Genomic DNA, 27,753 nt, shown 5'->3' on the forward strand with positions numbered 1-27,753 from the left:
AAACTCACTTTTTAAAAATCTCTACCTCCCACATTGACCTTGTTTTGCTCTCGTTCAATGTCCGCAATGCTTCAGTCGCACAAAGCTTTGAACCATAGCACAAGAAATGAGTTTAACCCCCCTCCTCCCTCCAAATAGATAAATGGTTGTCTGAAAGCACTTGTCCATGATGTGGCAGACTAAGGTAATAACCGTGCACAATCATGCTCGTACACATTTACGCACGCACCTTTCATCGTGTCATCTTGATGAGATTGTCCTGATTTAGTCTTCCCTAAATCCTGATATATTCGCCTTCTGTGAGTGTCATTAGTACCATTACTCCTATGCCCTTTCCCCACAGAAACCCTGCAGGGCTGCTCTAATTTATTAAGATGTTTTAATGTCTGCTAAATCTTGGCACACATCAGGCTTTCCGTTCATCAAGTCAGACTGTTAAATAGACCCCTGTGTCCTGCGCTGACACATTTCAGATCTATCCGCTTCTGCCATCTCAGAGCTATTGAAAGATGAAGTGAAGCAGGTCTGAATACCTGAGCTGCGGGGTTTCGCTGAAATACATAAATAAACAATGACAACACGGACCACATAAAAAAAAAACAAACAACCAATACGACTGACAACAAAGGACAAATTCACAGAGTATTAAAAACACAGCTGACCACACATTTAGCCAAATAATGTCTAAGCTGGTGGCTAGATTTCAATTATCAGACTGGCACAATTGGCAGCGCTTTAAACCTCTCGTCCCGACGGCAATGGCTGTGAATATACGCTGACTGGCACTGGCTGTGTGGTCCCAGATGGATGTAGACTGGGGCTGCAACTGATGATTATTTTCGCTATTGATTAATCAGTCAGTTGTATTTCCCATTAATCACTCAGAAAACTGTGAACAATGTATATCCCTCTTACTCAGAGCTCGAGGCAACATCCAAAGATTGCTCATTTTGTTTGTTTCAAAGCTCAAACATATTGGATTTTCTTTTTCATGCCATACATTAAAGACATGAGAGTTCTGGATTGTGATTGGCCACTAGGTGTGTCTTCGTGTCTGGTAACCAGGCAGCTGCTTTATTTTAAATTAGCTCATCAGCATTAAACTGGTTTGACAAAATAAGCTTCACCTATGGAGCTTTCAGTCGACATGAGGAGAGAAATACAGCTGAAATCTTCCAAACAAGCAAAGAGACTCCTTAGTTCAGATTATTTGTGTCATTTCTTTAAACTGTATTGCCTTACCTATATAACTCTATCATAGAGATGCTATACCACCCTTGTGCGTGCATTCACAACAGAACCAGTGCCAGGCTCTGTTAGGAAAGAGCAAATTCAACCATGTCGGAAGCATAAGAATTTGTCTTTGACACCGCAGTGAGGTGTAAAATGCAATAATTGTCCAAGAGAGACTTTGAGTCTTTAACTGAAAGTACTGGTAATGTTTCAGTGTAAAAACCAGGTGTTTAACAAATAAAAAATGCGACAGAGAAGTTCAAACCCAGCTTACTTTCTCACCTCCACACGGCTGGCAAATCAGTGTGAAGTGGGTGTGAAGAGATTGTTGATATTGTCAGTTTAGTCAGATAGAGAAATTTGTTTGTTTCGACTATCTGACGTGCCCCATCTGATGAAGTAAACAAATAAGTAAGCTTTAGAGGTGCTGGCTGTGAATACTGGACAAAGTCAAGCTGACGGTTTGCTAAGCTATGCTTACGCGCTGGTCCCATTGTCAATGTGCTAACATGAGAGTGGTATCAGTCTTCTCTTTTAACCAACCGTGGAAATATCAATTTGAATGTGACATTAGACTCAATGACATTTTGCTTTGCTCCGTGCTATCAAAGGTCAGTAACCAGCGGCCTGTACTACAAAGCAGGGGATTTCTATCCAGGTAACTTCAAGTTAACCCTGAGTTTTCTTTACTATGAAGGTGGTTCGCTTTTTATCGTCACAGTAACTCATGCTGTGAAGCTAAAGAAGCTTTTGTTCCATTTTAGCAACCAACAGGTATGAAGTCACCTCCTACTGATTGATCAATTCTCCAAAAACAGCATCATGATTCCTGAAACATCCCTCACATCTGTGGATAGCAGGAGGGTCTAAAGGGAAATCTTTGAATTTCCCTGATCAGCATCAGGAATAAATTGAACAACAATTTTATTGTTCTGAAAGCATTAATATGTAATCCTAAAATCCTAAAACAGAGGAGCTACTTGACTATTTTTTATATTTATTCTTAACTCTCAGACCGTTAAACACCACCAGCCCTGCAGCAGAAAGAATAAAACCTAAAACTGTCTTTTAAACATTAATTAAAGGGAATATTCGATTATAATCCATCAGATTCTCCTGTGTTTTAACGATAGAGCTGTGATATCGATAATTCAGTAAAGTTACACAGTGGGCATTTTTTCACTCCTGGCTTCAAACAGGCTAAACGCTCACGCTTTCATACAGCGCGTTTAATACTAAACGACTGTACAGCGCTTTTCCTCACGCTGCAGCAGCTGTGTTGGTTTCAGACTGTTTCATTTTTAACCTCTTCATTTTATCCCATTGCATAGTTTTATCTTCTTTTCTCTGTGATTGGTCAAATGTGCAGATCATTTTGCGAGAACGTGCCGGTCAAACCCTGGGTTGACTTATCAAGTTGATGACCAGCTTACCAAGCGTAAGGGTAGCTGAATTCTGATACTGGAGAAATACCCGGAGTATGCTGAACTCACTTTGTAGTACAGGGTCCAGGCAAAACCTTTAGCCTAGCGAGATAAAGGAAATACTGCATATTTCAAAAATTTATGTGAAAACAGGAAAGTGAGATTAGAAAATCGATACAAAAGTAACTAGATCACCCTCTAATTTTGATTTCATATAGTGGTTTGTTGGCAGATCATTGCAATCCCATTCAAAGTTGAATACTGTGGAGGGAAATATAATAAAAGGTACACCTTGCTGTGTTTTACATCTTAAACAACAAAGTCTCACATCTGAGAAGCTGAAGCCGGTGAACATTTGTCATTTTCCTTTGATAAATGACTTCAATGACTGCTGTTTAAGTTCGCTGAAGCACTGGTGCTGCAAAAAAACGGAATTACATTGGCAGTTACACACCTCTGCCGGTACTACTGTATACAAGCAAATGTAAAATTTGTGAACGCAGAGCAAAGTCAAATCCATCATTCGGCAGGCTATAACTATAACTAGCGTGAGGCATTAAAATTTTTAGGAGCTTTCATGGTACATTCAGCTCCGCACAATCAAAAGATAAAAGGTAAATGGAGGACAACGGCACTATGAGGTGTTTTATGAGTTTCATCTGGGACACAACCGACTCTTAAAGGATCACGTAAAGATGGAGATGGCTGCAGTATGTTCTGAAACGCTAAGTACCACTAACCAGTGTCTATAAGTGACGCCGATACAAGAATCTCCAAGGCACGGGCACAGGTGAATGAACATGTCTCTACTTTCTGATTTTGGAGAGGAGAACTGAAAACTCAGAAATACAAGGAAACAAACAAACAATCATAAACTTCTCTGCAGGGCTTTCTGCAAGGTTCACTGAGACCTTCGTGATAAGAAAAGTGAGGAATAAAATGTTGAGGAAAGCATGTAGCTATCTTAGCAATAACAACGAGAAGGCTGCAACTACTTTGGCACATGAATGGAAGTAAGGCATCTGTATCATTCTAGAGTCAAAAAAAGAGTAGAAATGGAGCATTGTTCCCAACCAGCAAAAATGTCAAAACAGACTTATGTAAGAAAAAAAAAGCAAGCGTTTACTGTTAATTAAGTGTCTGACAGCACACTCTTCTCTTGTGCTGCTGCATACTTGCAAAATAACACTGGGAGAAAAATATGCGGTACCTTAAAAAAATGCAAGAAAAGAAAAAAACTTGACCACTTTCACAAATTAAAGAAAACAAAACAAAACAAGAGCCAATAGTGAATGCTGAAAAACAGAGCAGAGTCTGTTTGTGTCACAACGATGACCTGAATGAGGATATTGCGATGGTGAGGAACAGGGAGAGGGGGGAGATCTCCACACTCCAGGCTCTGGAGCCACGGGCGCTCATACCTGGGAAACAAGAAAAACAAGGTAAAAGCACCGTGGCTGACATCCGTCTGAAACACACATTTCTAACCCAAAGTTTCAATTCTCTGCTCTGTCAGCTGCTGAGAATAACACGCTTAGGTTGTCAAAACATAAAATATGCATGCTGACGTTTCATGGGGTTACTTAAAATGTGGTGCAAACTCATTTGTGTGCTGGCTTTTAAGTGCATGGGTAAAAAATGTATTAGAGGAAGTGAGTGTAAAGGACCCAGAACACTGATGCAGTTTGCTTCAATCGCTGCTTTCTCACTACATAATATACTTGATAAAAATGACTCTGCCAGACAGCGCGTTTCCTGCTCCTCCGGGAATGATGAGCCCATTTAACAAAAAAACCCATGTTGAGTTCTACCTCTTTCTGTTTTCAGGGATACGACACAAAAGTTCAACAATGCAAAGTAGCATTTAGGGCAGGGGAATAGCCCCCGCTGGAGTCCCACAGGACACCAATAGCATCTAGCCAAAGCGAGTCTGTGACAGAGATGGATTGTGTTGCATATTTCAGCAAACTATAAGCGCAGAAGAGCGCAGGGGAGGTGGGATGGGGCCTTGACTAAGGGTGGGTCAGGGGAGGACAAAATGTCCCTGTCAGATTTACAGTGTTAAGTGACTTTATTTACAAAAATGGGCAAAAAAGAAAGAAAAAGGTCCCAGTGAATTCATATGTCAAATTTTGGCATTTGTCTATGTTCCTCTGGAGTATGAGAGCAGCATATTTTAAAAGGAAGGGCACGGGGAAAACTCAAATTATTCTTCCAGCCTTCCGTTTTTGACCATTTAACCACTGCAACTTCACAAAACATGAACACCGAGCTTACTTAGCTGGTGGATTCGTATGGGATCTGATGCCGGCCCTAATCCTCCTTCACTCAGTGTCTGCACAAAGATGATGTACTCCTCATCGTCCTCAGGGAGGGTCAGCTCTGCTGTTGCATTGACCGTTGTGAGTGTGATTACCTCTTTGTGTCGCTGCCTATGGTATGACAGCTGAAAGGGGAACACAAACAAGGTTGCAAATATGTTTTCTAACACCATAACAACTTCAAATGCATAAGCTTCGTGGTTACCTAGTGTACCAAGTTCCCGTGAAAGCAACTGAGAAAGTAAAACTCACTTGATAGCCCAAAACTTCTGATTCTGATTCCATTGCCACCACAGGTTCCCAGTAAACAGACAGCTGAGAGCCCATTAGGTTCCATCCCACATTCATTGGCGGCTGGGAAGGTGCTGCGTGATATAAAAATTATTAACAATTTTATATCACTGCAGAAACATTAGTGTCACATTGGTGTATAATCCCAATTTCAAAAATTTGGGACACTGTGTAAAATATAAATAAAAACCAATAGTGTATTCACAATAAAACAAGGCAAACATAACAGATAATTAAACTGAGACATTTTAATATTTCATAAAATATAATAGCTCATTTTGAATTTGATGGCAACAACACATCACATCAAAGTTGGGAAAGTAAGTGATATTAAAAAGAAACTACTAAACAGGTTTATGAGCAACAGGTCAGTGACATGACCGGGTATAAAAGGAGCATTTTAAAGAGGCAGAGCTCCTCTAAAGTAAAGATGGACAGAGGTTCATTGATCTGGGAAAAAAGTGTGTCTGCAAATTGTGGAACAATTTCAGAATGATGTTTGTCAAATTGTTAGGACTTTGAAAATCTCATCATCTGCAGTACATGATGTCATGAAAGATTCGGGGAATCTGAAGAAATCTCTGTGCGCAAAGGATAAGGACAAAAATCAACGCTGCATGCACGTGATCTTCGTGCCCTCAGGCAACGCTGCACTAAAATCAGGCATGATTTAGTCATGGAAATCACAGCATGGGCTCAGGAACACTTCCAGAAATTGTCTGTGAGCACAGTTTGCTGTGCAGGTTAAAGCTTTATCGTGCAAAGAAGCTGTATGTGAACACGATCCAGAAGCATCTTCCCTGGAAAACTGTTCTGTGGTGAGACAAATTGAAACCCGAAAATCTTTCTGCAAAACACGGACACTACGTCCCTAGATTAAAAAGGAGAAGCATGATCAGTGATGGTATGGAGCTGTGTTTAGTGCCCATCTAGTACAACCGGAAATGAAATATGCGACAAACAAGACCCAGAAGTGTTGAGCACCACGAATCTTATATCAGACAAGAATAGGACAACATCAGTCCAGCAGCTTCTCTCCTCAGCTCCCAAAAAATTTATGGACTGCTGTTAAAAGAAGACTGGATGCTACACAGTAGTAAACATGGCCCTGTTACAACTTTTTTGAGACTTATTTCTGCTTCAAAATGAGCTAATATTTTTTCAGTTTAAACTTTTGAAATGACTTCTATGTTCTGCTTTGTACTAAATATGAGTTTATTGGAATTAGCTAACCATTGCATTCTGCTTTTATTTGCATTTTACACAGCACCCCAACTTGGTGAGATTGAACAAGAAAGATTTTATTTCACTTAAAGGATAACACAACTTTAAAAAGATTGAATTAAATACTATTATTATATGACACTAATCTTTGCCCAGTTTGGAAGTACAAATAAAGTGTGGATAAAAGCAGAATGGAACCCGTTCACTTTAAGGTGATTTGCTTTGCAGCTTCAAAATCATTTTGATGCTACACTGATCTGTTAAATGGCAGGTGGCATCTGTTTAATCCCCACTCCCCGACTACATTGCCCATTTTGGCAGTTAGTAAATTCAGTGAGAGGGTAACACCTCCTGGGAAATGCAAGTTGCCAAGGATAATAAAGGCAAAGCCCTGCAGATTGTGACTACTGAGGACACAAGGCCCTCGTCAGGGGACTGACAGATCAAGGTCCGGTTGCACAGAGTCAAGTGGAAGCAGTGTGCTTGGAAGCAGAAAAGATATAAGCGGGTCAGGCTGATGACTAAGCTAAAGGCTAACAAAACCATGTTGGCTATTCCTTCGGGGGGTTTTTGGAGGCAACTTTTGCTCACAGGGCATTAAATCAGACCTGCTTCAGCTCTTGTACAAAGCAAACTAATGGTGTATAAAACAGCTTTATTCGGGTTAAGCACGCTAATCTGCCTCCTGCTGCTGACTTGAAATTGTCGGCATTGAGATGAAGACTCTGTGTTTGTTACATGAACTGTTGCTAGTCTGTGTTCCAGCACGTCTCTAACCACTGCTCAACAAATCTTCATACTCCGCTTTAAATTGAAACTACTATGTCAAATGTGGTAAATGAGATGACTTAATGTTTTTGAATAATATGCGATCATTATGAACTTAATGTGTTTTTAAAGGTTCGCAACAGGGAAACGTTTGCTACTTCATCTCCTTTTAAGAAGACTTTGCAAGCATTTGGGAATAAAGGGAGGCGGCAGTCCTAAGAAAGATATATTTTTTATATTTTTTGCATTAAATAGAAATCAACTGCTCGACAGCTCTGCGCCTCGATTATTTGCTATGTGATAAAATATGCCATCAACCTGGGAGGCACCACATATTAAAATTAGTCTATGTGGCTAAATCTGGAATATTTACATGATGAATTTAAGTGCTCATAGAGAAGTACAAGCTACTCACGCTATGTACGTGGACATGCATTTTTTGCATGCAGTGAAGAACCATGTCTATTTTGAATGCAGTGATACCCGAGGGCCTGCAGAGCATGGTGCTATCCAAACTGGTTTTCAGCCCTCTTCCCCTGCACACCAAGATTTCTCTGGGTTCTCAAAAATTTTTTTGATCTAACTTTTTTGGCATGTGTTCCTGTGAAAAAGACCATATTTTTTCACAACAATACAATCTCTCAGATTTAGCCTATTATATTTGCATAGTTATCCTTTACATGCATTCTGTTTTTGTAACGCTGCACTGCGTTACTGGACTTGGATGCAGACACGTTTCAACACATGCTAGATTTCCCCAGCATTATTGGAAAAGCTAAGAATAGACTTCAATTAAACCACTAACTGTTTCCACCTCTGAATTCTAAGCAGTGTAGTCACAAAAATCAAACCCTTGAGCAGCAGTATTGTGTGCCGCAACTTACGTGGCTTTTTTGTGGTGACATTGATTGCAGGGAGGAATGGGCTAGTGCCTGCTGTATTGAAGGCGCTGACTGTTAGGAAATACTGTGTATTTCCTGCCAAGCCACTCACTGTGGCCGAGGTTTGGTTCCAAGGCACTCTAACTTTCCCCATGGTCTCTGGTTTAGTGTCATCTTCCCAGTAAGCCACCTATTTTCAGAAAGAGAGCACGTCATTCGGGATAGAAGGCTTTGGATTGGAGCAAAATGTGTCCATCTATTCTTTATGTGCTTTCTAGCCCATGTGGCATAAAAGGATGCTTGCAAATACGCTACATTTGATGTCTTGAAAGAACTGTGGAATTTTAAATAAAAGGCTTTGATTGTATTCTCTGAAGAAAGATCACGGTTTTCTTTTACCTTTCCAGCTGGATATTTGATATCTCACATTACAAATCCTTACAGCTCCTAGAAATGGTTTAAAATGTACATACATTCGAACATAGATGAATGATTAGTCTCCTCGCTGATTAATTAACATATATTAATTGCCAAAAAATAATAAAAATATTCAGTGTAAAAGTGTTTTTCCAACAAACACTAGAAAGAGAAAAGCAGCAAATACTCCCAAGTGTGGAGCAGGGAACTATAAAGCCTCTGTACTTAATGACTGAAACTATTCATTGATATTAAATTGCCAATCAATTCTTTTGATTGTTGCTTGACTATCTAATTGTTTCAACAATACCTCATGGCTTTGTAATGTGGCAATATTTTTTTCTTTAATGGAAAGCTGCCTGATTAAAAATGGCTTTTAAACAGTTATGCTACAGATCGAGTGCCAGCAAAATGTATTTAAAATAAACGTAAGAGATTTTTGTTATTATCCAAACCATTAGCCTGGAAATAAATGATCCCAAATGAAATCCTTTTTAAGCAGTCATTCACTTTTCCGTCATCATTATTCAGTGTCTAATATCATAGAAGCAGCTCAGATATAAACAGCAACAAACAAAAAAAAAAAGAGTAAAAAAAGAAATCTACTTTCGCAGATGGAGTTATGGAAACAACTTTGACTTTATTGAGCAAAAGAATAACAACATCTTTCATTAAAGCCCTTTGATCATCCTGATTATTCCATCAGAGGTATGTGGACGAGGCAATCAGGGTGTCCTAGTTTTTAAAGGTAAGAAGGGATGAAATCAGCAGTTCCTGGTTTGAAGTGTAACAGTTTAATGTTTTACTCAGAGGAAAGTAAAAACACATCACATCTAGACCCGTGTTGCTGCTGTGCTCCATGCATTTCCAGTGTAGCATTTCCCAGTGCCGTGACACAAGGCCCAATATTGCTATCATGATATCCCATGAATGACAGCAACATGAAAAGGCATGTGGCCAGGCAATTTTCTTTTGTTCTCTTGAAAACGCTCTGACATGTTTTCCTGTTGTGTTGCCACAAAGAGCTGTATAATTTTGGCAATAACAGTCGGCCAAGTGAAACAGCCATTTCCATGGCGACGCAGAGTTTGGAAGTGATGGTTTTGAGGTACAACAGGGGTTGATGGTGAGCATTTGAATCGTGTTGCTTGTGAGAATGTGTGTGTGATTTCTATTTCCATTTAAAAGAGTAAAATGTACCTCATAGCCCAGAACCCTTTCAGGGATGAAGGAGAGAGCCTGCCAATTCACCTCAATCTCAGAGGCTGAGACACTTCTGGCCCTAACTCCCGCTGGCTTCTCACTTGGCTCTGAAAACAGACAACGGGAGACTGAGCTGTGCCGCCGTCTTCCAAAAGCACAGAAACGAGCAGAACAAATCTCTTCAATTTTTACATTTATAACTGTGCGCATTCTTTTGATCTCTACTCAGATGAATCATCACACACAGGTGCTGCTGGTAAATTGACTAACACTACACTACACACAGAGACACCCCCCCCACCCCACACCCTTCAGCATACTGAGAGGTAGCACAGATCTAAATGCCAACCAGTTTTTACTGTGGCGCAGCATTTTAATACAGCGGTGATATTTGAAGGCAATCTGCTGGTTCGTACATATATGTGTTCCCATGATTTTGTACCTCGTCCATATAAAGATATTTCTGCAGATTTATTTTTCTGCGTGTGTTTTTATCTACCGAGCAGTTTTAATCCAATCCGATAAAAAAACAAAAAAAATCTACTTTGGGGGCTTTGCTCAGATTCCACTCACGTCCACCCTTTTACCTGTCTCCGCAGAGTAGATGGTGACCACGGGGCTGAAGGGACCCTGTCCTTTGCTGTTGTAAGTGCCAACCTTAACGTGAAACGGAGAGAAGGGCGCGATGCTGTCGTTGCGGTACACGTAGCGCGACGCGCCAGGGGCGGAGGTGGCCACGTGAGTCCAGCTAGCTTCTCCGAAGGCGCGGAAAGCGATGATGTAACCAAAGCTCTCACCATTCTGTAGTTCTTCGGGAACAGGCTGAGAGTGAAACACAAAACTATAGTGATATTAAAACATATACAAACCACTCACGTTCACACCACCGCCGGGCTCACGCAGTCACCACCGTCTCTCATAATGTCAAAAAAAGTGCATGACCCACAAATTGCTTTTGCAACCCACCTGATGAAATAAAAGGAGCAGTAAAAATGCCATTTTAAAAACCTGCGCTCATTACCGAGCATCCGTGCAGCTTTTAAAATGAAAAGTTATTCTGTATATAATGAAATGGGAAATCTCCAATGATGAGATAACACAGAAAGTAATGACTTGTACAATGCCAGCACTGTTATTCTTCCATTCGACTCCTTACTGCTATATTTGAGCATTGTAGATTAGTCTGAACAGTAATTCATCACAGATCCGAGACTCACAAATGAGAATATCTGTCAGATTTACTTCTCTGTTGTATACGCTGCTGCTGCCTTACATGCAAGCAATTTGAGAAATTACAGCAACGACAGACTCCCATTGACCCCAAATTTATGACACCCACAAGCAAAACAGAGCAGGTGCTTTGGTTTAGCGAGGAATATTTAGAACCTCGTTTAAGATGAAAACGACACTGACTCCGGGCACTTTGAATAACAGACTAGAGCATAAGACTGATGATTTACCTCCCACGTGATAACCAGTTCATATCTGCTTCCACCACCTCCACCCACATCACCTGGCACTGCATCTGGAACTACAAAACACAGACCATGATCACATTTCAGTATAAAAACACATATATATAAAGCCGCATAAAGGCAAGTTATAGCACAAAAAGGGAAATCAATACGCAGTACCTGCATCCTCTGTCCTGGTCTTCACGGACACTGGGCTGGGTTCTCCGACACCAACGCTGTTTTTTGCCAGTACCCGAAAGTCATATTCAACCCAGGCATTGAGGTCCACCACGGTGGCTGTCAGTGTGTTCCCATCGATTATCTCCGGGACTAAGAATAAAAGAAAACATTGCAGACGGAAGGTCTTTGCAAGAGCCTACATGTATACAAGTGAACAGCTACAACTAAAGCAAGAGAACAATTATGCACACATACACTGTTTAAGCAGCGTAGCCTGGTCAATAAAGTGTTGAATGCAAGCTGGTTTTGAGTCATGACTGTAGAAGGTGGCTGGAGGATAGCGGATTTCGGACAAAGGACAGTAAATGGTTTAACTGTCAGCCCTGCTGTGCACAGCGGCGTCTTCCTTGATAGTAACACTGAGGGATCCAATGAAATGCCAATAAAAAACCTACAGCCATTGGCTTGAAACGTGCAATGACATTTGTTCGCTACTTCGGTACAGCACAAACAGCTACAGTGAAAAAGCTGACTCGTTGTGGTGTTCTCAAATGTCCATCTATCCATTCATTCTCTTCGTCTTATCCTTGTCAGGGGTCTGGAGCCTATCTGAGCTACGCTAGGGCGAGAGGCGGGGTACATTCTGGACAGGTCGCCAGCCTGACGCAGCTTCTCAGCAAACAGCTGCCAATGTACACCTCCAGCACATACAGGCCAATGTTAGATATCATAAGTGATTTCTCAGTTGTGTTGATCTCCAGTGTTTTCTCTCCTTTCAGCTTTGCTTTGCTCTCAGCTAATTCCGGAGGGAAACATCTAAGCTTTTTAGATGTGATTTTTTTCCCCCACCGAATTAACCAAGCAGTTGTTTTTTTGTGAAATGCAGCCTTTACACCGTTTTTACTTAAATTACAGGACTGTTTTAGCCATAATGAGATTGGATAAAACCAATAACAGGGAAGCAAAACAGGTGCAGTCCAGAAAACCAGAACAAGCTCTGTAGTGCTCAGAAAGTTCTGTGATCAGCATTTGACTTTGTCAATTCATCATGCCCCTTTTTTGTTACAAACAGTTGCAGGATTGGTAAAAATTTGATTACAGGAATTTTACCGTGAAGCAACTCCTACTTTCTCATTTAGGTCAAACTTTTCTATATAAAATCTGTACAATATACTTTTAAGTTAAACTCAATTGTCTCAAAAAAAGCTTCACACATGCGACGATCCCCTATGAGCAAGCACTAGTTGACAGTGGGAAGGAAGAACTGCCTTTTAACAGGAAGAAACCTCCAGCCGACCCAGGCGCAGGAAGGGCCGGCCATCTGCCATGACTGGTAAAAATCTGCCTTTATGCTCACCCCAGCTGATTTATTGTTATTATAACTGTTATTATTTATACTGTTTATTATTATAAGCCTTACCCTTTTTAAGTAAACTAATAAAAACAACTGCAGTATATGCATTCAACCTTTTCTAGACACCTGGACCCAGATCATTAAGAATGCAGAAAAAGCCTGGTATTTGCCTTTTTCATATAAACTCACATTTATAAGAGACGAATAAAAAATGACAGCATGTGCACCTATGTTTAAGTTTTCCCACATAAGTACAATGTAAAATGTTTCATTTAATGGATTAATGAAATTTACTTGATTGCAATGCATTGAGTTTATACCTTAATGATTAATTACTTGAATGAATAAACCTTTCGTTTTGTGCATCTCAGTTGCATTTTAATCAAAATTATTGCTTCATGTCTACTGAGGGTGAAAAACATTTTTTGAGTGTTACATTTTGAAAACCTTAGGAAAAAGCTGCAGCTGTGCGTAATGACTGTCTGTCTTTCTCCAAACTCCTCTTGCCTCTGGTCCTTTTCTTTCTTTGTTTATTTTCTGCTAGGGTTCTTTTACTCTGAACTTAACAGAGTTGATAGCTTCAGTTCTTTTTTCCCATTCAGTGGGTTTGATTCTGTTTGTATTTCCAAAGCTGAGGGTACCAAATAAAACACATTCCCTTTTCTCCACTTCTCAGATGAGTGTCTCAGTTTCACATTCAGTGAAATTGCTTGTTTGCTGTTTTGTTTCTTTGCTATGTCCAATAACTTCTGGTGGAAATGGCAATTTTATATGCAAATGATGTTTTCATCCATTCATGGCTGTGGATGGGAGTAGAAATTAGGCTTGTGTAGATGCTTCAGGACCAAGCTGTGACAAAAACAGACTTGACTTGAAAAGATGAAAAGGACGCTGGTGTTGACTTAGCATGAGTACACAGAAGGTCATCGAAGTGGCTAAAATGAAAAAGTAATAATGAAAAAAAATATGGAGCCACCAAAACAAGCCTCATCTCTTTATATTTTTCCTAAGTAGCCAGATTTTCTTGTCATTTTTAAAGTGGCCTTGAACAACAGTTCCCCAGGATTTCAAAGTTCTCCACTGGACACTGACAGATTTTTCACTCTTTTTTAGTTCAGACCTTGCACCTGACCATATATATGTTTTTTTGTTTGTTAAGACACTTATCACTAGCATAAAAAGCCACCTAAATCAGGGGATGAACCAGTGTTCTACAGACAAATTGGAAATTTTTTATCGTTAGATAGTTTGTTACCAACAAACTGTCATAAGAACACAAAAGTTGTTCTCATTTCTTTAGTTGAATCTCCAAAAAATGCCAAAGATAACAGTTTGACAGGCATCAAATCATATTTTTTGCAGCAACAAGGTGATTCCCAAAGTGCTATTAGCTGAAAACTTGACATATCTCAACGTGGTGTGCAATGTCCTTAAAAGGACAGGTGGAAGACAGAAGAAGTGACAGGCCTAAGAAACTATCTACAGCAGACGAACAGTATCTGAAAATCATGCCCTTAAGAAATAGGAAAAAAAATCCACCAGCTGATAGACCTGAGAGATGCATCCTGCCCTCAGCTGATCCATCTGATTAGTCCAGATGATTTTGTTTTGTACCAGTAAATAGTTGGTTTTCAAACACATGAAGGTCTCTGTGTGGTGTTTGAAAGTCTTATTTCTAGAGAAAGAACTAGTGACCTAAGTGACTGTGTGATAGTAATAGTATAATAGTAATTGTTTAAAATAATATTTGCAGGTATTTGATTCATTGAGATATTATTCTTATTGTATCTCTTATATTTCTACTGTTCAGCACTTTGGTCAGCCTTGTGTGTTTTTAAAGTGCTATATAAATAAACTATGATGATGATGATGATATCAGGTTGCAGCAAAGCTGGTGCCAATCCCTGCACAGATCACTGGTACATCAACAACAGTTCACACTCTTACGTGATCTAATACTTATTTGTCTTTCCTGAACAAGTTTGCTCCTAAACTTAACTCCATTCTTGGAGTGTGAATCTTAATCTGCATCTGCTCAGCTCTGTTGAGAATCATTAAAGCAGTGGTTGGGACTTCTAGTCAGTAAATCAATCAATCAGTTAAAACAGATTATTATGGACTTCAAAATCATATATGGGTTTCTTATGAATGAATGAATGAATGAATGAATGAATGCTTTATTGGCCATATGCAGGTTGCCCCACAGAGGAATAGGACCCCCCCCGACTTACACACACAACAACAAGACATCAGATGGGAATACAGTCGGAGACCGGCAGCGTTGAGAGAATAACACTGAAAAAATTACACAACATTGGGAAAAGTACAAGAGGAAAAAAAGAGACCTCTTCCCACGCTGGGCAACCTATGGGAGGACAGCATGAGAACAGGAAACAAAAAAACTCCTCTGCACAGAGAGCACATTAATGTCCACATCACAACATCAGAGCACATGACAAGCCACAGGGGATGGATAGGGGGGTGGGGGGTGATTTGAAGGAACACAGCAGTCGTCCTGCACCATGCTATCATTTCAGCGCGGCACGCAGACCCGCTGCCTTCCCCCGCAGGAACAAGCATCGAAGGCATTTGGAAGGGGGGGGGATGAGTGCGTGCTTATCAGTGTAAGTGTATGTGTGTGCGTGTCCATAGTTCAGCTGAGACAGTGTCCTTCGCCGTATCAGGCTAAGTAAACAGTCCTCCAGCCGATCCAGGTGTCCTTCATGGGATGGGAAGAATAGTCATCACACAGTCGTTATCAGGGAGTTGTTTTGGTGGGCTCCAGCCTTGGGCCTAGCAGCTGGCGCCGTGGTGTCCAAATGTAGAATATTGTTGATTTCTCCTTTATGCGAGCAGCGAATTTAGCACTCTGACACTGGGGCCTCGATTTCCCGTTGGAGCGCTGCGAGCCTCCCCATGATGGTATCAAGCTTCTGGTCCGTGGTGTTGTCATTCTTTTGGTTCTGAGACCCCACAGCTGCAGTGAGCCGTTCTGCGATGTTATCCAACTTTCGCTCAAGGGTGTTATTGTGAGCAGGCCCCTCTCTGATGTATCCCATCATACGCTCAATGGTGTTAGTTTGAGTCCTCACGGCAGCTGTAAGCGTCTCCAAGGTGTTAACCATGCTGCGTTCGGTGTGGGAGGCCGCGCCTCGCTCCATCGCTTCAATTCCAGCGGTCAGCTTAGGGGGAGTTTGAACAGCCGGTTCCGCTCTCTTATTTCTCCGATAAGTCAGGGCCAAGCCAGCTCCGATCAGCAAGAACCCTGTTATCATGGTTCCGATATGTACCTATTTTCAGTGATATCAACTTTAACAGCAGGAAACTAACCAGGTATATAATTCTTCCTTTCTCTATATTTGACAACAGCATAATAAAACTGGAAATTTTGTTTTTGGTGTGCCACCCCAATATTTTTAATGGCTCCCATATGGCCACTCCTATGAAAAAAATCTGGAGGCGTCCCTACAGGTATTATTGAGACTCTGCAGGTCCAAATTTGACATTTTAGGTTCAAATTGTCATCGATGGGTAAGAAGGAGGTCAACAGTGAGTGTCTATAGCCATCTGCAAAACACAGCAGAGGCTCTGTCACGGTTTGGGGCTTTATTTTAGCCAGTGGGGTTGGCGATCTTGTCAAAAATTAATTGAATTATGAACAGAGAAAAGTAAAATTTTGAGTCACCATGTAATACCACTTGGAAAGCTGATTGGCTTTTTGCAGTTGCCATTGCAGGAAAAATCATACCTGGATTGAAAAACACACAATGAAACAATATCATTTATGGACTGGTCTCCTCAGAACCCCAACAGTGAAGCAAGTGTGGGATCATCTAAAGGTATCTAACATGCAAAGAAGAGCTTTGAATGTCCTTCAAGAAGCCGGAAGAGCTATTCCTGGAGACTACTTAAAGAAATGACAAGAAGGTTTGCCTATGAGAGGCGATCATACCAGATATCAACTTTTAAGCTCATTAGAGTTGTACAAACTGTTTTATTGTCACGGTTCTGGGTTGTTCTGACCCAGCTTTTTGAGTTCTTGTGTTTTTATATTATGGTTTATGTTTTGAGTCCTTTGTTGTACTGTGTTTGTTATTTCCCCAGGTTTCAGTTATGGTTATCATAGTTTATTTCTTAGGTTTTGTAATATGGCTTCCCTGTGTTCCATGTTGTGTCTACTGTGCCTTTCTGTACCATGTTTCAGGTTCCTATGTTCTGTCTCCCCAGTTGCTGTTAAGTTTACATGTCTAGAGTTCAGTCAGTGTGTTTCCTGTTTTACTTTGAAGGTCCGTGTCTCATGTCAGTGTTTCTAGTTTTGCTTCCCTTGTCTCGTCCAGCCTGATTACTCCCAGCTGTGCTCTCCTTCTGTGTCTCATTCCCTCGTTATCCCTCAGTATATTTAAGCCCTGTGTCTTTGTCAGTGTTGTAGTCTTCCTCATGGCTGTATTTTTGTCATCCATATCCCTGTTTAGTTTTGTTATAGTTTTTGTGCCATTCTGCAATAAAGCAGCTTTTTGGGTTTAATTCCTGTGTGGTGAGTTTTGCGTTTGGGTCCTTCTCCTGCCTGCAAACAGCCGAAATATGACACTTATATTTTATGTTTCCAATTTTCTCAACAACATATGAAAGAATCAGTGATCGCTCAACACTTTTGCACAGTACAGCAGCAAGAAGGACCTTTCACTGTCTTGAGTAAGAACATGAATCTCTACCCTTTTTTCTAGCTGACCCCATACACTGACCCACCTGCCAACTGGGGAAGAGAAATAACAGCATTTCCCTGTGGACATCTGTGAATTATCTGAATAATATCTCATGTGCTATAAGATGAAAATTTATCGTCAAGTACTGCGTCACCTGTGTTAACCCTCTGCCAGCCCACAGTGAAGGGAGTTCGGGTTTGAATGAGGTAATTGGTGATGGGGCTGCCGTTGTCTCTGCCGGGGCTCCACGCTAGCTGGGCTGTACTGTCTGTCACCTCCTCCACCGTCACTGAGTCTGGAGGGCTGGGAGGGCCTGGCTCAATCACAAGAACAGATATTGTGAGGTATTCGCACATGCAGAGGCACAGACGACGCTACAGAATAGTATACTCGCACGTTTTGCAAGGAAAACATGACATTTAGTGGCATATAAAGGAAAAGCACACACACACATGCGTCGGCCAAAATGATATCGCTATATAGCCTTCATATCTTTCAATCAACATCAGCGAGAGAACATTCTGAAAAAAGCTTTCAGCTGAGAAGATGTAATGCCCTTCACAAAGTATTAAAAGTTAATTCAAGATTTATTCTCCAATATTCACCCAACTTGTAATCCTTCCCTTTCCCCGTAATCCTCCCGGTAATTGATCGATGAAACAGCAGACCTAAGTGGATGCAGGGAGTCAAATTAAAAGGTAAAAGTTGAAAAAGGGGCCTCACAGCCCCAAGGAAACAGAGTTTTATCATTTATTTTTATTATCCCACCAATTAAGCGGTGTGATGTTTTACTTTAGTTTCATCTGCGGGTTCCTATTCTAATGAAGGTGTCAGCTCATCAGAAATAATAGACCACTAGAGAGCTGTGAGATAGACCGCAGAATAATAACGCCCCTTGCTCTTCTCGCACTCCCCACCAGCTCTGAAGTGGTTTCTAATCTGAAGCAAAATATACTAATTATTAAAGTGTAGCATGATTATTTTAGTAAACAATCAATTGTCTGGAAGCACAAATCCTTTTGTTTTCATATCTCCTGCAGCATGTATGTATATGTCTATGTATGCATGCAAGGATATATTGGATTAAGCTGAGCAAGTAACTGCTGAGCGACATCCTTTTGTTTACTGAAGCCTTGGACGTTACTGCCCTCATACATTTGGCCTTAAAACCGTGGCTTTAGAGATATTGATCTCTGTAAAACTCATTAGTGGCTATTGATGAAAAAAAAGCAACTTTAATACACTGGCCTCATTAATACATATTAATAGGACACACAATCAAAGATCAATTCCTTATCCTCTTAATTACATTTCATTGGCTGAGGCAAGAGGCTCCTGTCAGTGTCTCGAGGGTGTTCAAATAATCTGTTATTAATATGGACAGACTATCTGAGCTTTCATTGTGAACTTGTCTGAGGGAAAATTAATAACCGGCTGTATTTACTGACACTGGCGATATTATTCCGATCTCAACCAAATATTTCCCAAATTCTCAAAATGTGCTGCAACACGTGCCAGAACTAAACAAGAGCATATCATAAGCGGGTCGAAATACCAGTGTGAAAACACATCGTTCTGAAGTGTTACATTGACTGTCATGAGTTGTATTTCCCTAAAAACTATCTCTCGGGATAATGATGATGATGGTGGTGGTGCAGCTGTCAAACAAGCACAAGTGTTCCCCAAGTGGTTCGAATGCTAATGACTGTGATATTATCCTTATATTGTGACCTTCTCCAGAGCCACCATCACCACCCAGTGGAGTGTTTGTGAGGCATCTAAAACGGGTTTTTTTTCCACACCCATTGTGAAAAACAAGAACCCAGATGATCACTCAAAGAGTCTTTGTGTCAGGAGCGATTATCATTGACCTTCAGCGCTGTGAGAGGAAAGGAGCGAAACCCCATTGTAAATAACACCCTGTAAAATTATCGAGCTGACTAATATACATGATTGTAACAATATGTTTGATGCCAGTAACGCCAACGATCACTGTTACCACGATCGTAAACGTGCTGCTGCAGAATCCCGGTGAAAGGAGACGTCTTGCTGTTGTTTGTCTTAACATTAAAATAGATTTTTCTTTTTTTTTTTAAGAACATGCAAATGCAGCCACTGGGGGAAGCTGGCTGTGCTTTCATGTTTCCTCACCTTCCTCTTAAATTATACAGCCACGCAGAATGGTTTGATCTTATTTGTCAAGGTTTTGAGCTATTTATCTCTAACATTTCGGCACCCTTCGCAAAAGAAAGGGGAGTGAATTTAAATTGGAAGAAAAAACTCTTTAAAAAAACATAAAAACTAAACCAAACAGCAGATTCAGTCTTTGCTTTAAATATTGCTCACAACATGGGACAGTGTCTTTAGACAAATTAGTTCAATTAAAATCAGGGACAGACAAGGACAATTTCTCTGGGAAGATGAGAGGTGGCAGACAGTGCATTTAGTTGTGAATTTTATTTAAATAATGAGGTTCTTATTCTTTAATTGCCTCTTTGAATGATTAAAAAAAGAAAAGAACTGTGCTACATTTCAAATGTAATGTGAAATAATCTTTTTTATAAGTTCAATAAGGGAGCCTCTGCTCCTCCTTACTGATTTGGACTATTACTACTATTTTTTTTGTCACTTTCATTTTCCCACGCTGTCAAACTCAGCTCTTTCTCAATTTCAACTCACTACTTTTGCCCAATTAGCCCGGAGACACTGTTCTCACTCTGCCTGTCAGCAGCCTGTCTATCACAAATGCTTCTTCCATTTCCACAAGTTGTCCAGGGTATCTTAACTGAACTCATCTGATTACTCTGCTCCACCATCATCAGGGTTTAGTCCTGTCACTATCTTCTACTTTCATCTGAGCCTCCGCTCTAAAGTTCTTATTAGATTTGATCAAACTGTAAATACTTACACCTGTGAGCTACATTTCCTTTCCTTCCAAATGACCTCTTTTCATTTAATAACACGTAGCTACAAGCTACAACAGTTTGAAGACAAACACCTAAACTGCAGGACATCCAGAAAGGCATGTTATCCTATATTTCCCCCCAAAAAACAAAGACTAGAAAAAATCTCAAGTACTAGCATAGACATGTATTATGATACTCTATCGATACAGGGACACTAAATATCAATATTTTATTACATAAATCTGAATATTCTGTGAATACTATATACAAAAGGGCTAATTTCATGCACTAAAATCTTGAGTTAGTCATGCTTACATCTAAAAATTAACAAAAGCAGCCGCCAGCTGTTTGTTTTGAATTTTCTTCACATTCTGGGACTGATTTCAGCTTCCGGTGACTAAATGGTTGCACAGAGCAATGTTGCACACTCACTACACATTTTGATTGCAAAGTGATTGCACAGGTTGCCTGATAGGAGGTAACCTTTCTGCAAACAGTGTCACAATCTGGCGAGGGCAGACTGTATGAATTGAGAAAAGGACCCAAAACGCAGACTCCAAGGAACAGGGAACAGAACTTGAAATGTTAACAAAAGGCGAGCCGTTTAATATGGCTGGTAGAAAAGGTACAAACAAAGGGCAAGGCAAACTGAAGCAAAATTAACACAAACCTAAACTGGGGAATCTAAACAAACAATAAGAAAAACCTAGACAAGAAACTTGGAAGCATGGCATGGCATCGGAAACATGGCGTGGACAACAGACGACCTGACAATCACACACTGAAAACAGAGGACTTAAATACACAGGAGGTGATTAGGGGAAGTGGAGACACATGAGGAAACAGCTGACTAGGATAAACATAATGATGCACAGGCAAGAGTAAAACTAACCGCATGAGCACAGAACACAAGACCCCTTTTCAAAATAAAACAGGAAACATGCAGACTTAGACACGACAACCAGAACTTGACAATGTAAGACACAGACATGAAAAGCATGAAGAGCAGGGGAGATTTAACATGGTTGGAAACGGAGGGGGAAATAATAAGAACTAGAAACACTTAGGCATGATAATACAAACTTGATAACATAAGACACGCAGCATGAAACACGAAGGGTGAGGGGACGCTTAAATACAGGGGAAGAAAACACAAGGAGTCTAATAACCAAATGAACTTAGATAATCTAATGAACAAAATAAACTCAAACTTAAAACGCTGGGTCAAAAGACCCAGGACCATGACAAACAGTTGTAGTCTGATTTGGAGTGACTGCAATCACTCTCAGAAAGAATGTCGAAGGTTTGCAATTAATTGCTGTCTTATTGGTAACATGTTGCCATCAGTCTGAATGAGTCTCTGTCAAAGAGTTGAATGTTGTACTTTGATTGGTATGCTTGATCTAATTTTGCCTTAAAAAAACAAACAAAAACAAAATCAAAATTGCAGCGTGATAACTTTATCTTCTTGGAAAAACAGATATTGACAAAGTTTAACTTTGAGGACATCATTTGCAGTTCAAAAAGATGTTGATAACTCACAATATATGTTATTGCAATGCTCATACTGCAATAATAATATTTGATTGTGCCATGAGATATCTGGTGAGTCTTACCTGTATGAAATACACCGTTTTTGGAAAATGAAAATGAATTTAATGCCCCATGTTACCATGAAAATGACTTCAAATACATCTACTTTATATGCAAACCGCTGTTTACACGTTGGTGCTTTGATAGTAAAACTGTCATTAATCCATTTTTCTGTCAAGCAACTGTTTTTTATTTGTTAGTTTTGATATTTTTCTTAAATTGACTATTTTATCATCACTGCATTGCTGCTTTCACCCATGTAAAAGGTGCATTTGAAAACCGGCTCTTATCTGTTGGTTTCTACTCCACGTGTTGCGTTAATATTTTGTATTTTGGGATGTCAACGTTTGCTTGCTGAATGGTTTATGTGGTGTTTTCCACCCAGAATTTGAAGCTATTCGATCCAAACTTTGAGACATCTGTGACAGCCGCCACGAGCAGGAAGTGTAAATAATGCACAATCTTGAGTCACACTCCTGTCTCCTGTCTCCAGTCAGGAGGCCAATCCATTTCCCTGGACTTGATATTGCTCCAGCTGGATAAACAGCATTACTTCCTATTTTTCTTTGTCCGCAGTCATTCGTAAAGAAATGCTTATTAAGAAGAGCTTCTGCGCCTCAAGTTAAATAGCAACTTGTTATCCTTGCAAGATAAAGCTATGGATTCAACCTTTTCAAATCCTGACACTAAAATCATCCCTCACCTCATCTGACATTTAGCATATTTGGGTGGTGTCAATTTGCTGGGCTATTTGGTGTATTGATTCCACCCCGAAACATCCCTCCTCCAATTCCACGAGCAACACAAACACACCCCTCCCTGAAATAAATAACAAAAGTTATTTTGTTCTGCCAAATGTAGCTCTCGACAATAATGTCTCTCAGGAGCTATACATACTGCATGAGTGAGCGCAGACAGGCATGTAAGCATTCTGCTGTCAAGTACACTGCAACAATATTGAAAACTGGTCATTAAAAGACAGGGAGAGAGAGAAAAAGGAACACATCCTAAAAAATGTATGGCTCGTACTCTTAGAATTTCACACAGTTTTGTGAAGTTTTCTTCCAAAAACATCTCTGAGCGCCAGAGAAAAGGAAAGCGCCTTCCTCTGTTTGATGTAATGAAGCGCCTTGTAGTAGAAATAAACACTCTGATGATATCCAGGGTGATTCTGATGAGAATATGGACACTTTGGTTGCACTGCAATCTCAATCTAAAACAAACCTATTTGAGTTTAAAAACCCTATCGAAAACTGCACGCCTCAAAAGATTTTTTATTTTAATTCTCAGCAAAGCATAGCGATGTAATCTCTCTGAAATCTCTTTAACACTGCTCTGCTCAGTAACACTTAAAGACTACTGACTTCTTTTTACTGAGGCTGCATCCATCATCCACTTTACATTGAGTCTACTTTTTTTAATTTCTCTCTCTCCCTTTTTTTTTTTACCCATTAAACATCCCTAGCTGTAAGCCCTATTTTAATTGGTAACTGCAGAGCAGAGACGAGCTTTTCTTACCTTTCACAATCAATACAGCCACGGCTGATAGACTCTCCACGTCCGTGTCCACCACACAGATGTATTTGCCAGCATGGTAAAGCTGAATGTTCCTGATCATAAGATCTCCTGCTGTTCTCTATCGAAGGAGGAAAGAGAGCTTTATGTAGCATGAAAGATAATGGACCTCGTGACAGCTTATTAAAAAAGGTAGCAAAGCATATATAAAGACACAGTAAATAGCAGCTCTAAAAACTTGCCATGCTCTATCTCTCCAAGAAATACCAGGGTGTCAAACCACAAGCTGTCTCTTTAAACTAATGGCAGGGATGAAGTGAAGCAAGATGGGGAGAGGTGCCAAGTGCCCATTCGCACATAAGAAAAAACAAAAACAAAAAAACTACGGCTGTGGGTCACTCACCCCACCCACAAATTCAAAGTGACCGTCTCCCTTGGCGATGAGCTGTCCATTGAAGGCCCAGGAGAAAGAAACATCAAGGACGGGATCGCTGGTGACCTGGCAGGGTAACACAATGCTCTCGCCCACAATGATCTCTGTGTCCACTGGCCCCTGGATGATTCTGGTTGGATCTACCCAGGAAAAATAAAAACGTGAGAGCCAGCCATTTCTAAAGGGGAGGGTGGCAATCTTATGTGAGACATGAGACATTTCACTTCCAGCAGATGAGCAGCCCTTTTGTTGATTTTCAGGAAATAGGAGCAGAGTAGTGACACAACACTTCCCGAGACACAAAAATCATGCTCCGCAATACAGTGAGTCACAGGCAGAGCAGTCTGTGTATATAAAGGAAGGTCTCATGAAAAACTCAGTCAAATAATGTGTGATAACATGCAGCCTTGCCACCACTAAAATGGCTCACATAATCTTCAGAAATCCTGATAGCAATTACAATACACCATGGATCAGATAAAACTTCATGTAATGAGCTGCTCTGCACAACCAGTACAACAACGAAAAAACATAAAAAATGAAGAGCGCTGCTTTAAAGTCTGCTATAGCAATCATTTGGCCTCCTGTGCTTCAAAAAGTCAAGATAATGAACGGCAGGAATCAAATCAAGAAGATACAACACAAAGCAAGTGGATTTGTACTCTCATATCTTACCTTGGAGAAGCTGTCAAGGGATAAAAAAAGCGTCCCCTCAGTTCTCAAGCTACTAATAATCAATGTGTGGGTCATGGCTCTGTGCCTCCGAATGCTTTACGGCTGTGAAAAAATACTCTGGTAATTTCAAAAAAATAACTGGCCTTGGCAGTTACAGCGGCAGACAATATCATTCAGCACATTAATAAAAACCAATAACAAACTCACAGAACATTCAACTCCAATGAAAAAAACAACAACACGCTCAACAATAACAGCATCTGTAACACCACCTCACTAATGTGCTCACCGCTTCCACTCAGGGCACTTTCATTTATTGCACTAAATTGGTTGCCTCAACTGCTTTGAGGAAAACAATGATCGAGTGTTTCGTCAAACGCCTTCCAAGCGTATTACTGCAGCCGCTGCAAAATGCGTCCGGACAAAACGACTCAATAATGCACGCGTAAAGTTTTTTTGTTTTTATTACATCCCTTCAAATAAAAACAAAACAATCAAATGATTATCTGAAATATTTAGTCTACTTAATCGCAAGACTAGAGACCTTACAAAGTATAGACACACACCTCAGCACAAAACCTCAAAGTTTATTTATTACTTTTTTTAAATTTAACTACAAGTTATTGACTCGGGTCCTTGCAGTACGCTAGCTCTCGTGTGTTAATCCATAGTGTGCATAAAATTCTGCTTACTAAGTGGAGCGCACAAACAATCTGCTATTTAACAGGAGAGCTTACCGGTAACAAGGAGCCTTCCAGTTGTACTTGACATGCCAAATCTATTCCTAGCAAAGCACGTATAGCTGCCTGCATCAGACTTGCTCACGTTGGCAAGCCTCAGCGTTCCATCTGGGGACAGTGTGATCCTATAGGAGTACACAAACAGTGAGAGCAGTTTACAATCCGACTGCCAAGAACAAAGACTCATTTTACCATCAGATAAACACCGACTTCTGGATTTTTCAGCATTCTACATAATGGACATCTTCCAGTTAGGCAGCATGTGTGTGTGTGTGGTGAATATTGATTAGACCAAAGATGGCTAAAGAGGAGTGTAGCTGGGATAGATAACTGGCTTATATACGGAAAAAAACAAGCCTATTAAACTGTGTACATTGACTTTTTCAGAATAACGTTAACCCTGTTACTACCTGTCATTTGTGTGGATTGGCAGGTTGCCTTTCTTCCATAAAATGCTAGCGATGGGATAGGCCTGGGGTTTACATTCTAAAGTCACTGTAGTTCCTGTCTTGGCTTTGAGCAAAGCTCTGAGGAGGTTCCCTGTGAAGTCTGGAGGAGAAGCTGGTGGGAAACAGCAAACTGGCGTTAGTGCAAGACTGCAGCAAATCTCACTGAGCATTTCAAGCACCAGTTTTCAAATCTTACAGTAATTGAAACACATCGTTTTTTAAAACTGACGAATCAAACCGGCATAAAAATCGACGCTGTAACGGTGTTTTTTAGCCAGTTTTATGTATTAATAAAAGAAGAAGCAGAAAATATTGTTATAACTTTTAATTGGTTTTGCAGTAAAAGTTCATGTTTACTATTCAGCTATGAGTTTGGCATCTATTACACCATCTTCATCCCCACATCAAAGTAAAGGGGGAAAAATATATATATATCTAAATGTGTCTGACCCCACAAAAACATCCACATTGACCCCATTATCTGCTAATCCAGACAACCTTTAAGAATGACAGAAAGATGACCTTTAAGATCCTTTTGGCAACAAAGATTTGAGGATTTAGAAGAGAGATAAATGCCATCCTACCTAAAACCATTAGTTCAGCAGCAAGATATATGACACCGTGTTTATTCTCGGCCACACACTGGTACATTCCAGCGTCAGACAGGGTCAGCGCAGACACTGACAGGACTCCGTCCTCCACATGGATCCTGTCCTGTGAAGAAAAGGTTGAAAGAAAGCAATTATTCTCCTTACACTTACAGGTTGCTTTTGCTTTCTGCGGCGCGCTCTGGCAAGTGCTGGATTTGTTTAGAGGTGCTGTCAATGGACGCGGATCAAATCAGGATTCTGTTGCAAAATAATTTATCGCTATGAGCACAAAGCACAATTTTGTTTTCTAAGTATGGAACATTCATTTTTTTTCCCTATCCTGTGCACTTTTGGTCCAGTCTATGCAATATTTGAGCTTTTTGTATTATATCTGCACTTTTTAATTTATTTTCTCAGTATTAACCATATACAGTACAGCACCTACTAGTGTTTTTTTTTAATCATTAGCTATATTCTGTACTATAAATATGAAACAAATTAGATAAAAATGCAACTTTCATGGTGAAAATCATATTCTGAATCGTACAACAGTAAAAACAATAAACCTCAAATAAAATAAGGATATTTAAACATTAGTTTTGAACAATATCAGGATGGTTATTGCTACAGTATAATGCATGTAAGAGGTAAGAAATTAAGTGTCAGAGGCATATCGAGGTCAGCCAAATTTAAAAATCTCAAAATATGCAAGACCACATGTATTTCTCTGGTGGTCTAGAGTTAGGTGTAGTGCTATATACAGTATATTTCACAGAAGATTAAACCCATTGTCCCTCAATATGAAGGAGCTTAAACATGCACCATGAATAATGAAAAACAAGCACTGACTCCATTCAGATAAAATAGAGCAATCTCTCGGGAGCCGTACACATCCACTTTCTAAGACTCTGTAATCTGCCAAGGTAAAGCAGAATACGAGACAGTTACATCCATGTCTCATCACTGGCACACCTTAGTAAGATGTTTACCCTCTCCTCTCATCGCACTCTGAATTACACTCGGGAAAACAGCAGTGTGTTTTATGCCAGGCTCTCGGAAATGAAAGGAAGAGCTGAAGCTGAAGATTAAGTCTTTAAAATGAAACACTTGTAGGTGGCAGACGACAGCCGGTAATTTACCTCTGAGAGGAGCTGTTGGCCGTTCTTCAGCCACGTGTAGGAGGGTTTGGGCCTGCCGTTGGCTCGACACTCCCAGTAAAGTCTCTCCTCAATGGCTAGAGCCGTGTCTTTCATTGTCTGGACCCACTGAGGCTTTGCTGAGGACACAGAATTATCCTCGAGTGAATTATCTGACAAGAACCAGAGGGCAGATTTCGAGGAAGGAGCATTATCGTATTAAATAAGCTGCATCTAAATAAGTTCAAAGGAAAGCGTGTGCA

At 40.3% G+C, this 27,753-nt stretch overlaps 1 protein-coding gene across 1 annotated transcript in view; it reads right to left on the bottom strand.

Moving 5' to 3' along the window:
• Positions 1-3,474: 3,474 nt before the first annotated feature.
• The window catches only part of cntn3a.2 (contactin 3a, tandem duplicate 2), a 41,051-nt gene continuing 16,772 nt past the window's right edge, over positions 3,475-27,753 (bottom strand). Inside the window, exons 9-23 of the mRNA XM_085393218.1 lie at positions 27,494-27,630; positions 26,349-26,478; positions 25,726-25,876; positions 25,313-25,440; positions 23,871-24,040; positions 23,471-23,588; positions 17,608-17,766; positions 11,397-11,546; positions 11,223-11,293; positions 10,350-10,584; positions 9,760-9,869; positions 8,146-8,332; positions 5,231-5,343; positions 4,935-5,103; positions 3,475-4,078 (exon numbers count right to left, since the gene is read on the bottom strand). Coding sequence (XP_085249344.1) covers positions 3,981-4,078; positions 4,935-5,103; positions 5,231-5,343; positions 8,146-8,332; positions 9,760-9,869; positions 10,350-10,584; positions 11,223-11,293; positions 11,397-11,546; positions 17,608-17,766; positions 23,471-23,588; positions 23,871-24,040; positions 25,313-25,440; positions 25,726-25,876; positions 26,349-26,478; positions 27,494-27,630 — 2,126 coding nt within the window. The 3' untranslated portion in view covers positions 3,475-3,980. The remainder of the gene's footprint in view (positions 4,079-4,934; positions 5,104-5,230; positions 5,344-8,145; positions 8,333-9,759; positions 9,870-10,349; positions 10,585-11,222; positions 11,294-11,396; positions 11,547-17,607; positions 17,767-23,470; positions 23,589-23,870; positions 24,041-25,312; positions 25,441-25,725; positions 25,877-26,348; positions 26,479-27,493; positions 27,631-27,753) is intronic.

Source organism: Rhamphochromis longiceps, linkage group LG20 (assembly GCF_057381845.1).
Source record: "Rhamphochromis longiceps isolate RC_006_pf linkage group LG20, R_longiceps_female_GT1.1, whole genome shotgun sequence".
NCBI classification, from domain to species: Eukaryota; Metazoa; Chordata; class Actinopteri; order Cichliformes; family Cichlidae; genus Rhamphochromis; species Rhamphochromis longiceps.